Source organism: Lissotriton vulgaris, chromosome 6, assembly GCF_964263255.1.
Source record: "Lissotriton vulgaris chromosome 6, aLisVul1.2, whole genome shotgun sequence".
Classification (NCBI taxonomy): Eukaryota; Metazoa; Chordata; class Amphibia; order Caudata; family Salamandridae; genus Lissotriton; species Lissotriton vulgaris.
In genome coordinates this window covers 896,336,986-896,349,308 of record NC_141694.1, presented here as the reverse complement: position 1 = coordinate 896,349,308, position 12,323 = coordinate 896,336,986, and the positions used below count along the sequence as shown (strand labels likewise).

The 12,323-nt window shown below is 47.5% G+C and overlaps 1 protein-coding gene across 5 annotated transcripts in view; it reads left to right on the top strand.

Annotated features, from left to right (window-relative positions):
- Positions 1 to 2,340: 2,340 nt before the first annotated feature.
- The window catches only part of BCL2L11 (BCL2 like 11), a 216,002-nt gene continuing 206,019 nt past the window's right edge, over positions 2,341 to 12,323 (top strand). Inside the window, exons 1-2 of one of the 5 annotated variants that reach the window (XM_086926885.1) lie at positions 2,341 to 2,660; positions 11,187 to 11,563. In XM_086926885.1, coding sequence (XP_086783011.1) covers positions 11,200 to 11,563 — 364 coding nt within the window. In that variant the 5' untranslated portion in view covers positions 2,341 to 2,660; positions 11,187 to 11,199. Of the gene's footprint in view, positions 2,661 to 7,855; positions 8,330 to 11,186; positions 11,564 to 12,323 lie in introns of those variants that run through there. The other 4 variants (XM_086926888.1, XM_086926887.1, XM_086926884.1 and 1 more) reach the window with 4 other exon arrangements.

Here is a 12,323-nt window from a genome sequence, read left to right as displayed (position 1 = left end):
TGAACTGGGGTTAACATACAAATAGCAGCCGACTTTGGAGATGAGGAACCAGGTTCGAGTTTCGGCGTCGGTTCAACATCTGGTGATTCTAGGCAAATCACTTTAATCTCCCTGTGCCTACCAAAAAAATAATAATGAGTCCTTGCATAATGTGAGTGACGCTCAGGTAGAGCGCTCCAATACCTTCAGGTCGAGTTCGCGCTATATAATAAAAAAAAAAACAGAACGCACACTAAAACATTAACTGAAATAACATTTTATTTACCATTTCTCTAGGATGCGAAATGTGTCGTTAAGCATCTGCTTACTACTGCGTAACTTATACCCAGCGGTTAAGATGGCGCCATACTTTGCTGTCTCCGTGGTCGGGTTCAGGTGTTGACACACTGCAAGTCCCGGGACTTCAGCCCAGCAGCCGTAAAACTATGAACAAATATTTCTATTATCTTCACAGTAACTTCCAGACCTCGTCCAGAGGTGCGCTGTAACCTATCTGTGCACCAGTTTGCCATAATTGTCCACAAGAAATGTATATCATCTCTGTCTATACTTTAAAGTTACGTTTTTCAGGCTTGAGAGAATGTGGCAGGAAAAGTATTGCTGTCATAGAAAAAGCCTAAGGGACGAAAAGGGTGAAAGGCAAACGTCAAAAAACCCTGCAGGAACTGTGTTCCTTTTAACACACATTATGATGACCACACCGCTAATATCTGTCCAGGGGTAACATTAGGAATCGCGAAAAATATGTTTCAGGCTTGGCATACACCACTGCGTCGGTGTCCCGCTTAAAATTGTATTTTCATGGTTGCCCTTGCACCAAACTGAATTCCATTCTCCTGGCTGAAAAAAACAGTATTTTCTGATGACACAACCAATCAAAGAAGAAAAAAAAGAAAAAATCACCCAAGCAGCCTAAAGAGCGTCGTGAACAGGATTTTGTCAGGTAGGCTTATATAAAGAAAAGGTTCGAAAATATTGTGACAAAATCATGAGTGCCAACCGAAGAGCACCCCAAAGGGGTGCAGATTCTAAGAAACGTGAGTTGATTTTGTCATGCGTGGATTGTGGTTATACGTGTGAATGCGTAATAATGTGTTAGGTGTTTTCCCTTCCCACAAATGTGCAATTCACTCATCTGTAGACATCAACTTTGTATGATTCTGTTTCCTTTTCAACCACTATATTTTCCCTTCACATAAAATACAATTTATGTCAAACTTTTCAACAGGGCGATGGATGAACTGCTTACCTCCTACACTCGGGTTATATATATAACCTATGCGCGTTTTCCACTTTATAAATACGTCGCAGAAGCTTTAAAAGCGTGCACCAACCAACAAGTTGCAAATTGTCACTCAAACTATGAGAGCTCATACTGCCAATTTATGTTTACATGTTTTGAGAGGCTTTTGTCTACGAAATAGCACCCCTGATGTACCATGCTTGGTTGGCTTTGTGAATTATAAGAAGCCCAGACAAAACAAGCACTGGAATTGACAGTGATTGTTTTTAACGATGCTCACTCTTTCTTAAATATGAAATGCCTGCGTGTGTTTGAATATAATTGCATTCTTTGGAAGCCGCCATCAGACAACTATAGGAGTTTCCTCCGTTGACCTGAAGGCATCTCCCCGGCCCTTCTGCCTGGAGAGTGCTCTGTTGGCAGGTGTGACGCAGCTGTACCCCTATGCCTCGCCACGCTCATCTCTCGGGCTGTACTTCAGAGCCGATGCCTCTGCTCTGGGTGGGCAGGTGGGCTGCCGGCTGTGGTGTAGTCACCAACAGCCGAAGGCTGGTGGGCTTGAAGAGGCTGCGGGTCTCTTGTTACAGCAAACTAGATACAGGAAGGGGGGAAAACTCGAGGCGGTCTACACGGGCAGGGGTGCACTGGAGTGGGCAGTTGTGCTGAAGTAGAAGTAGTGGGAAAGGTTGCTGTGCAGGGTGGGCAAGGGCATAACACAGGACCCTGAAACCCCTGTGGTGAGGGCGGGGGATCCTTGAGGGGGTCCCATTCAGCCCAAACAATATGAATATTTGTGAGATATTGGCTACTGGGGTGGCGGGGGGGATATCGCTTTCCACGAATGGGGGGGGGGGGGGGGGTATCATTTTGCGTTGCGCCACTGTGCTCTGAAAGTGGGCAAAGTGGGGGTGGGGAATGCGCAGGCTGCCCTAGCGGTGGGCAGTGCTGCTGTTTAGAGGCGCGTGGTGCAGAGTGGGCAAGGCTGGCCAGCACAAGAAGGAAGGTGGAGGCGTGCACGGGGCCGGACTGCCCTGAGAGTGGCCAGAGATGTTGCAGGTGATAGGCAGAGTACCAGGAGCGGGCCGAGGTCACGTGGAGGGAGTGGGCATGGCTGTCCTGGAGCGGGGGCTCTGGCGAAGGTGCACAGAAGGCCTGTCCCAGCGAGGGATAGGGCTGTGGTGCAGACGGAGAGAGAGGCAGACCCTGGAGTGGGAACAGACACTGCGCAGGGGGTGGGGCGGAGGGAGCGCTGCCAAGTCTGCAGCCTCCCTGACCTCTGCTGACACCGGCGCGGCTCCTCCTCCCCGTCCCCGGGCTGCGCTGCCCGGGCTCCTCCCGCCCTCAGGCTGCAGAAGGGACCGCCTCAGCCAGCGGAGCAGACATGCCCCACCGGGGTCCGCGCGGCAGCCAGCAGCAGGTGAGGCCGGGGTCAGGCACAGGGCAGGCGCCAGTGTGAGGAGTTTCAGACGCGTCTACCAGGGGCTTCGGAACTTTTGTGTCGGATTTTGCATTCTGCGCGGCCCGAGGTTGCGGGGCGAGGGAGCTCGCTGCTGAGCCGGCCCTGGACCCAGCAGGCCCTGCGTCGGAAGAGGGCAGCAGAGCCTCTCTGTGGCGGCAGTGCCCGCACGCACCCGCCCGCCCGCCAGACGCCGGTCCTGCCACCGTCTGCTAAGTCACCATTTCCAGCCTCCAGAGGGAAGATGAGTCATGCTGCCATGCTTACGCGACCTCTCTGCGGAGCTGTAAAGATATGTATACATATATATATATATATATATATATATATATATATATATATATATATATATATATATATATATATATATATATATATATATATATATATATATATATATATATATCTTTTACAGTATATCCACTATCCCCCGCCGAGGAGGAGGCATTTATTACCAAAAAATCTCTCTTGGAAGTACGTTCAAAGCTTCGTGAGGGTGGCATTGCTGAATGGGTTAAAAAATAAACTGCGAAGAGGAGATGCGCTCAACTGTCTAAGGCTGCCGACTTTGGAATAGGCGTGAATATCGGGGCAACATCCTGCGATGTTGGGCCGATCTCGCAAACTTGTGTTCTCTTTTAACATGTAAGGTAATCCAGTTATGTTGTAAAGTGCTCTAACTCTCGGGTCAGGTTCCCGCTATATAAAAATACAAATTCATAATAGGATGTTTCGTAGAAGCCCGCCCATGGGGTTGCCGAATATCACACTGGCTATTGAGCTCAACTTGTACTTCTTTCTTTCACCGCCTTCGCTTCCGGTCTATTCTCACTCGTGCGTGCTGGTTCTTTTCTCTTAGTCGCAGTTTACGAGTATTTCTCTTCATCTCGAATTCCAGGTTTCTCTTGTTCTGGGGTCTGTGTATGAATTTAAGTCACTGTCCACCAAAAATGAGTACCGGTGCCCAACACGTGTTACCACCGGCACAAATGAAGCACTGGTTCTGTTTACTACTCATCACACGTGGAGTTTTCTGGTAGGCGTTTGTTTGCCCATATTGTGTACGTTTCTCCTGTGCATACCCATGTTGGGCAGCTGGGGTTGTTATTATTTTGTCAATGTTTGGGAGAGGAGTTGTGACGGGCGAGGATGTGGAGCAAGGGCCAGAGCCGACGACTTTGGTGCTAGGTAACCAGGTTCGAGTCTCAGTGTGTACTCAACATTTTGTGATTCTGGCAATCTCTTAATCCCCCTACAAAAACAGAATCTGTACTTGTGTAATGTAAAGGGTCGGCCGAGTTCGCTCTATGTAAAACTGCAGAATAAATGCGCAGTGTGTGAGGCACTCACTGCTGAGAACTGCTTGAATGTCGCAGGTTCAGATCCCAGCAAGCTTCTCTGCATGAAGGAAATGAGTACCTTTTGCACCGGCATCGGCCCGATATCAGTGACTTTCACCCTCAGTCCCACGCACATTGCACCTGCTCCAACCTACGCTCGCACAGACGGTAAAAGCGCACCGAAAGCACGAGACAAAGGACAACAGGTCCGCTGCTGTAAATGTAATTCTGTATTTTTTGAGTGGTGCTTTTTTATACCTCGCCACGTATGTCCTTTCGGCCGGGTACCTCGGGGATCTAGATGGAATACAAATGCGAAAGATGACCCCTCGAAAGAGTTCAACTCCTTTTTTTTTTTTTTTTACCAAATAAACATCTTCAAACGGGGAAAAATTGCACATTTCAGGCATCTATAGTCAGTGTTTTGACTTGTGCACCTGTCATGGCACTAGGCCACTAGCATGGGACATCTGTCCCGATGGTACGGTGTTTCCCAAAGTGTTACATTGTTTCTCGCGCAGCCCTGAATAAGTCGTAAGAATGACAAGAGCGTGTTATTTATTACACAGCGTCATTGCTCTCGCATAGAGCGGAAGCCCCGGCAGCACCCGCCTTATGCGAAACAGTTTTGTTGTTTGTCTGTAGTGTTACATTTGTGACGTTCGCGACTTTCGGAATTACTCCAAGGTGCTACAGATGAGTTGTTTTGTAGTTGAATACCGGCCAGGGTGAGGGGATCGGCGAGTTGTATAAAGAATGAACCACGGTGGAGAGCAACGGAGCGCTTTACGGTCAAGCGGCGCTACGCATATTTGAATTTCATATTTTGGGTTCATATCTGCTTTTGTAGGCAATGGCGGGTTGAACGATTGCCCAAGAATCGCACGATTAACAGTCAAATGCGAAACGTGGTTTACAAAAATCAACGTCGGCAACAATGGCATTTAGAACACATTTCAGGCCACCCCTCACAATATATGTATGGGTAGCCTGAAGAACATTAGGTACCAAAGTTCGCTAGGTTGGCAGTACACCACCTGTCCACCACCGGCTTTTATAGTACCACCCGTTATAGGCTGTAATGCAGTCCAGTTATAGCAAACAAGGACGACATATCCCAGAATGCACAGCACCTTTAAATGAAAACCACGCGACTTAGCAGGTTGGAACATAGACTCGTAAAGGTATTCTTGCTATCAGTCAATGGACGCCTTATCTCCTTTAAAATGTAGGCGGGTGAACAAGCGTAAGGGTCATGTCATTGCAATGGATTATTCAGCCTCACTTTCTACTTAGAATTCTGTGACGTGCAGTCTTGCGGTTTTATACTAGGTTAAATAAGACTACACGTTCCGGAATTCTAAGAAAAAAAACGGGACCGGCTCAACTAGTCACGCTTGAAACTTGGCATCAGTAGACATTGCGACTAGCTTTAGCGGTGGATAGTATTTTGTGTGTGGGGATGGGTGAGGGGGTATTTATGGCCGTTTTTAGCCGGTCTCTAGTGTTCGCCGATGAGCTGTGCGCTGACACTCTGGAATTTTTTAAGATAGCACACTAAAACGGCACGCGACTCTTGAAGGGCCTGATACAAGGGCTACGTTTTCAATCCCCGGCCACAAGAACACGCACACTCACTCTCTCGTTGCTCACTTAGTGACAGGTAAACACAATCCTGACATGAGCGTGGGGGGTGCAGGCCAGTAGGTCTTAAAAGTCCCCAGCAGGATGCGTGGGGGACAAAGGCAACTCTGCAGGCAGGGAGAGATAAACTGCCTCCTAAGAAACTGGAAGTAGTTTCAAAGTGAGCACAGGCGGCTGATCCGAGAGCGTACACAAGAGGGCAGCATGGGATTTCGACATCTCCGGTAGGTTTCTGTACGAAGGTCTAAGCTGTCTAGAAAACAAACATACACGGTTAGATATACACACGGCTAAAGGGCGCGTAAATGGGCATTGGAATGAAACACACTTGCACTTCCTACATTTTAATGAACTTGTTTCAGGAAGTTTCGGCGTTAATCAGTTTTGTTTTTCACTTTTTTAATGATCATTGATTTGGCGTGCGTGGGTTATATTTGGCAATTCCGTTTGATGAAGTGGGATGGACGAACTGCTATTTGCATGAGGTTAAGTCAAGTAGCTCCCTGTTGCGTCCTATGAATATTTGGCGCCCTTGGCCTGGGTCCAACTGGCCCATGCCCAAAGCTGGTCGTGAGCGTTACCTTCTAGTGCACATTAATTTCCATATGGTTAAAACCTAAACGTGGAGGAGGTATGTAACGACAAATAAAGCCCGGGTTAACGTCCAATATACAATAAGAAGCCTGGCTAGATAGCACAGTTAACAGCCTTGCTAGTTTGCGAGTATTGACGTTAGGTAAACCTGCTTCTGACCACTGACACATCTGCCAACTGTACCATCTGCTTCATTTTCCTGCTACAGACACTTACTTGAAATAAACATCATTAATCCTTGTAATTGATTGAATCAATCACAACGTCACATAATGAAGAAAGTAAATAACACACATTGACAAAATAAGTAGGCATCGCCTGTGAAACCATTTGGAAATGGCAATGCTTTTCCCTGCCCACCCCAGCGCCCCAAAAGTCCGCTTGCTGTGTACGTTTGAATGGATGTTCTTACGGTTTAAGGAAATCTATTCCTTTCACAGCTGTTGTTGTGAACAAAGGCCTCATGGAGCGGGGTGGGGGGATTTCAACCCCCTCAGGTTTCGTGAAGCCTTTGTTTTAATTAATTCTGAGCATTCTTCATAGCAGGCTCTATAGGCCATTAAAGGCCTGCTCTCTTGTTAAAAGCCCTCGCCTTCAGCTCAGGCCTTTCATTCTGGAGCAGGCCTTTAATGCTAGGTAGAGCCCACTATGACGGGCAACAAGGCTATAGGATCACGTTCAGTGCACCGAATCTCCAGTGGCATAATGGAAAAAAATGATGCTCTCACAGATTGTGAGGCGGGGCCCTTAGTCTCCCATATCTCACAGATATTCATTGGTCTTGGGCTGAAGGAGGGGGGGATTGAGGGCCCCCAAAATGGCTAGGGACCCCCTGCACCGCAAGAGCTCCAGGGACCTGTGTTATGTTCGTGAAAATGTCTCACCCACCTTGCAGTGTTTTATACTGGTTGTGAGACTGTACTCGCGAAATGTAGAGAACTGCGTATGTGTTGACTGACTGCTCTTTTGAGCATAGGCAGACGGAACGTTTGAGCCTAGAAAATCTGATATGGAGGTTGTACCCGGGTTATTTTACACTTTACAGTTCCCTTATGTAACCTATATCTGTTTTTATTGACGCTTCCACTCCGGGAATTGCCCCTTCCACGCGACTTTTCTGCAGAGCAACAGCTGTGATTCACGTTCGTCCTTTCAGCGTTTAACGTCGCCTCCCGTAGCCCCGCTCGGCGTCCTTTTGGTGTCCCCATTTCCCTCCTCTCTGACTCTGAACATTTCGCGCGGCCGGTTACTGGAAACAAACTAGGACTTGACTCTCGCGCGACTCCCAGCCAAGTGCGTGTGAGGACAGTTTGTAAACAATGGGCTCCGGCGAAACCAGAAAGCGGGGGAGGCGGGGCGACTGCCCGACGGTGACTCCTCCGATTGACCAAGGCATTTTACTGGTCCCACCTCCTGACAGTTGTAACGAACAGCTAGGACCAATTGCAAGCACGGCCGGTCGTGTAGGGTTGCTGCCTGTTAGCGTTGATTGGTTGAGCTGCGTGGACGTCACTGCTGGTCGAGAGCCCCCGCCCATCTCCGCTCAGAGCTGTCCTCACGCGCCGCTTCCTGTAGCTTGTTATTGTTTCTGTCTCGCGCCTCGGGAGGCGGCATTTTCTTGTTGTGTCTCGTGCGATGGGCTCGCGAGTTGGATACGTAAGTTGCGTCTTATCTTTACGGGACACAGAGGAGCACGGGACGCTTGCTGCGTGAGGCGCGCGCTCCATTGTTCGAGAGTCTGCCCAGGCCGGGTTTGCAGTCGTCTACTTCTGCCATAAACACCGACTTCGCGGAGACCCGGAGCTGCTGTCTCAGCAAATTTACTGAGGGAGGCTAGTGGGAGTGGTCTTGCAGGATACTCAACACCAACCCACCCTCGGGAGTCGCTGTACCTCCAGGAATCTCTCCCCACTTCAACCAAGAATCACTTTCCGCCCCGCCGGAATCATTGCTCCCAGTGATTGGTTCTTTCATGGTCAACACCTGGATCGGACTCACTGAACTCTCTGCTGCCCTCTGGAAGTCAGCACCCCCTTGGATTCACCGCTCATGGTCAGCATTTAATGCCACGATCTAAGAAAGTAGCTCTCATCACTTTGTAAAGGATGTTTTTTTTATTTGATTAAAGTGAGGATTTAAACTTTACAAGAAGAGGTGTCGACTACTGCGCTACATGTATCAATCACCCTCAGCTATTCCTGCTCCCATACCCGCCCCCCTTGGCAATCACGAGGCCCCTCTCAATGGGAATAAAGAATTGGTGTACTCCTTCACACTGTGTATCTCTCTCCGTTTTAGAAGCTGTCCCCCTGGCACCATTTACGCGCCGATGCCCCCTACCTTCCCACCACCCGCATTTTTAGGAGAGGTTGCCTCATCCCCATGCTCCCCTTTCCTCCCCTGGATTACTGACCCGCCACGATCAATGACTCTTCGAGCTTCCCTACAGGGATCGCTTTATTTCCCTCTCGGGGAATATCTGTCGCTCCTGTCCACTTTGAATCCGTTCCTCCTTTGCAAAATATAACAGTGGCAAGATACACGCAAAGGACATGGGACATGTGGATTAATGAGTGATCACATGATCCGTTCCTCCTTTGCAAAATATAACAGTGGCAAGATACACGCAAAGGACATGGGACATGTGGATTAATGAGTGATCACATGACCTGCCACAGAATGTGTTGCTGTAGAATATGCAATTCGCTGATCTCCATGCTTTAACAGCTCTGTTTTTTGCTTTGCATGTTTATGGCCCGGAGTTGTGCTGTCCAAGGGGTATATTTTCTCATAGAACTGGAGTATTCTGCTCAGTATTGCCAAACAGTGGGTTGTCCCAGACTAGAATATGTTCATGGTTGGGAGGGGAGTTTAGGCTTGTCCACTGTCTAGAAACAGTGTGTCTTGTGTGCGCATGGCTATAATAGTGTTGGCAGATTTTGAGCCAGTGATGTGCTGCTGGTGCATGGTGTGTGCTAAGTCTTTTCTCTGCTTGTTGGGATCCTTCTCTGTCTTGCTTTTCTCCTTACTATCTCAGAGTTGCCCCCCTTGCTCAAGTGTTTTTCGCGGGCTGGCGTGTTTGCGCTGTCCTGAGTTTTTTCCAGCAGCAGCCGGTGTTTTTTCTCTCCTAAGGAAAACGATCCACCAACCAGTTTTGGTGTGATCGTGGGTCGTATGTGTGGTTGTTGTCAGTGTAAGTGATGATTCATCCAAGGATGTGCATTGTTTGCATAAGTGCTTGGGTTTATCGATCCAGGGCTAAGTCTCAGGCTATTGTTTTTGGTGCTAGTCAATCTTCTAGGCGCTTTGTTGGTTGTTCAGTCTCTCCCAATTTCACATTTAATGCCTGTTGCGAGGCAGGCCGGGGAGCTGGGGAAGGATTCGATGCAGTTTTTGAAGGTTGGAAAGGGACAGATTTGGTGTTAAGACATTTAAATGATCTGGCTTCCTTCTTTCATGGACTAACCTTCCATGTGACGGTCTGAGGTTGTTCAACCCGCTTTGGATGAGCGAACATGAACATACATTAGTGTGTGTGCAGTATTTACGCAGACATGGTGTACTTTACTCGCCGATTCTATTCAGAATAACTGGGCTCTTTTCCCCTCCCGCGATGGATGTTTATTTAGGACTGAGGGACAGCTCATTTGACGCCTGGAATATAACACTGTCATTTATTTCAATGGTGTTAATGATGTCGTGAAGGGTTAACAGCATCATCGCAGTGTAATGAAGTGTATCGAGCGCATGCTGCGCTACTATACGTCTCCACTCTAGCACTGCTTCTGGCAGCATCTTCCTGACCGGCTGGACTGGTTAATTTGTCTGAAATTTGTAACTGGAAAACCCAAGCCTGCGGCGGTCTAAAGGTTTGCAGCCGGCCCTGGCACTCCGGCGTTTCCGTGGTACTGCAGAATGGCCTAGCCATTCTCGTAGCTCCGTTGTTTTCAGGAAACAAGTATTTGTTAGTGCCTTCTCAGAAGAGTGAAATGAAATGCTCTCGCTTTTGTACAGCTTTTTTTTTCTCTAGTAGCTTGTTCTGTCCTTTTTTTATTCTTTTCTTGCTGGAGTACAGTGCAACCAACTGGTAAACAGCGCTTTATAAGCATCACATTCATAGCTTTGACAGTGTGTATGGTGAGATTACACATGTTTTACGCCGTAACCCGTGATCTGCAGGTTTGAATTCTACTTTCTATCACTTTAGAGTTAGAGAGACAGTTTTTTTTAACGATCTGAGACTAAAAGACATCTGCTTCTAATTATGAAAAGCCACAACAGACCAATTTCTTCAACACTTTTTGCATGATCAATGCGGAATGAGGCCTATAGTGTCTGCCTGTTACCAGCCCCTTTAAAGCGACAGCTGCTATAAAGTAATGTTTTGCCAAACAGAGGTCTTGAATGGAAGCTACTTACCGGGGCAATGGCAAAACAGTGTGCCATTTTGCAGCTGGTCAGTGCACCACCATGCAATCTAGGTGAAGAACTCTAGAACAGCTTCTGATCCCAGCCGTCCACACGAGGGTAAGAGGAGTTTGTACCAGCTTTGTGGTCTTGGGCTTTCCCGTTTGCATAAACAAGCATACAGTAGCTAAGCCACTGTACAGGAAAGTAGTTCCTTCCCCACATGAACTAGACTGCCGGCAGTAAAGGTCTTGGCAAAGTGGAGTTGTTTGCTTCTGTCTTTGAGATTGACATAGGTGCCAGTTTATGGAAGTTCGCCCCCCACAAGCCCGCTCTGTAAATCTTATAGATGTATGGGGGCAGAATTTGTTGTAGAAAAGTTCATGGCCCTATTTTGGGCCAGCCCAAGGAACTGTTTGTGTTTCCTGGTATGTCTTTATGTCACACATTTGAGTCTTGTTGCTTTTCATCTGATATCTGACGCAGCACCTTTGCTTTTCAGAATATTCGACCAAATGGCAAAGCCACCATCGGATTTAAAGTCGGTGTATGAAAGTGGAGAAAGGGACCACCATCGACCACCACCGAGGTCGCGGCGACTTGCAGCTGTGGCCCCGCCCTCGTTACAGAACCTGCCCCCAGGTAATGTTCTGGGCTCTGGTGACCCGTTCAGCCCGCCAGGGCCACCAAGCAGTCCCGGTCCGTTTGCCACGAGATCACCACTGTTCATGTTCATGAGGGGATCTTCTGTGCTCTCAAACTCTTCTAGTGGCTATTTCTCTGAAACGGACCGCAGCCCCGTGCCTTTGAGCTGTGACAAATCCACACAGACGCCCAGCCCACCCTGTCAAGCACTCAACCACTTCCTGTGTGCAATGGGTAAGCAAACTGATGGTAAGATATGTATGGAGTCCGTGATGTGTGGTGCATGTTTTCATCTGACGTCCAGAGCTGTACTGGAAACTGTCTTACTGAAATAAGCAAATAGCTTTCGTTTCTCTTCTTGCTTGGTCTATGTGCTACTTGATTTTCCATTGGTGTCCTCTTAGCTTCACTGTAAAATGGTAGGGAATGCTACATCAATCAGAGTGAAGATTATCATGAGCTTCAGAAGGGGTGGCTAGTTAAACATTAAGATTCTAAAGGCATTTGAAAAGGGGAGTATCTGAGTTGTGTTCAGAAAAAGGATTGGAAGTGCAAGTATTTGCAAGAAACATTGTTTATAGACATTCTGGGTGGCTTTTAAAAGTAAGTGCACTTCTGCTATGTCATCGTTATGATAACCTTAAAAAGTAAAATATAGGACCTATTTTATTGAAATAGTAAATCACTACCAGACACACAAGTTTTCCTGGTTGGTGGAATTAACAGATACGAATTGTGCAATATAAAGCTGTGTCAAGGAAGCTTTAAAGAAACTTAAAATTAACATGCAATGTAAGATATTGACCTGGCAGTTGTTTTTCATATTGTAAAATGTAGTTTAAGCATTTCTGTGTGTATTTTAATGGGGCAGACTGACTAATACAGTTTTTAATTATACTTCGGGCACACCTTTCCATTAAAACTGGCAACTCATGCAACCACCCAGCTATGCTGTCTTCACCTCTAGTACCAAAACGCATGTGAACTGTGCTAG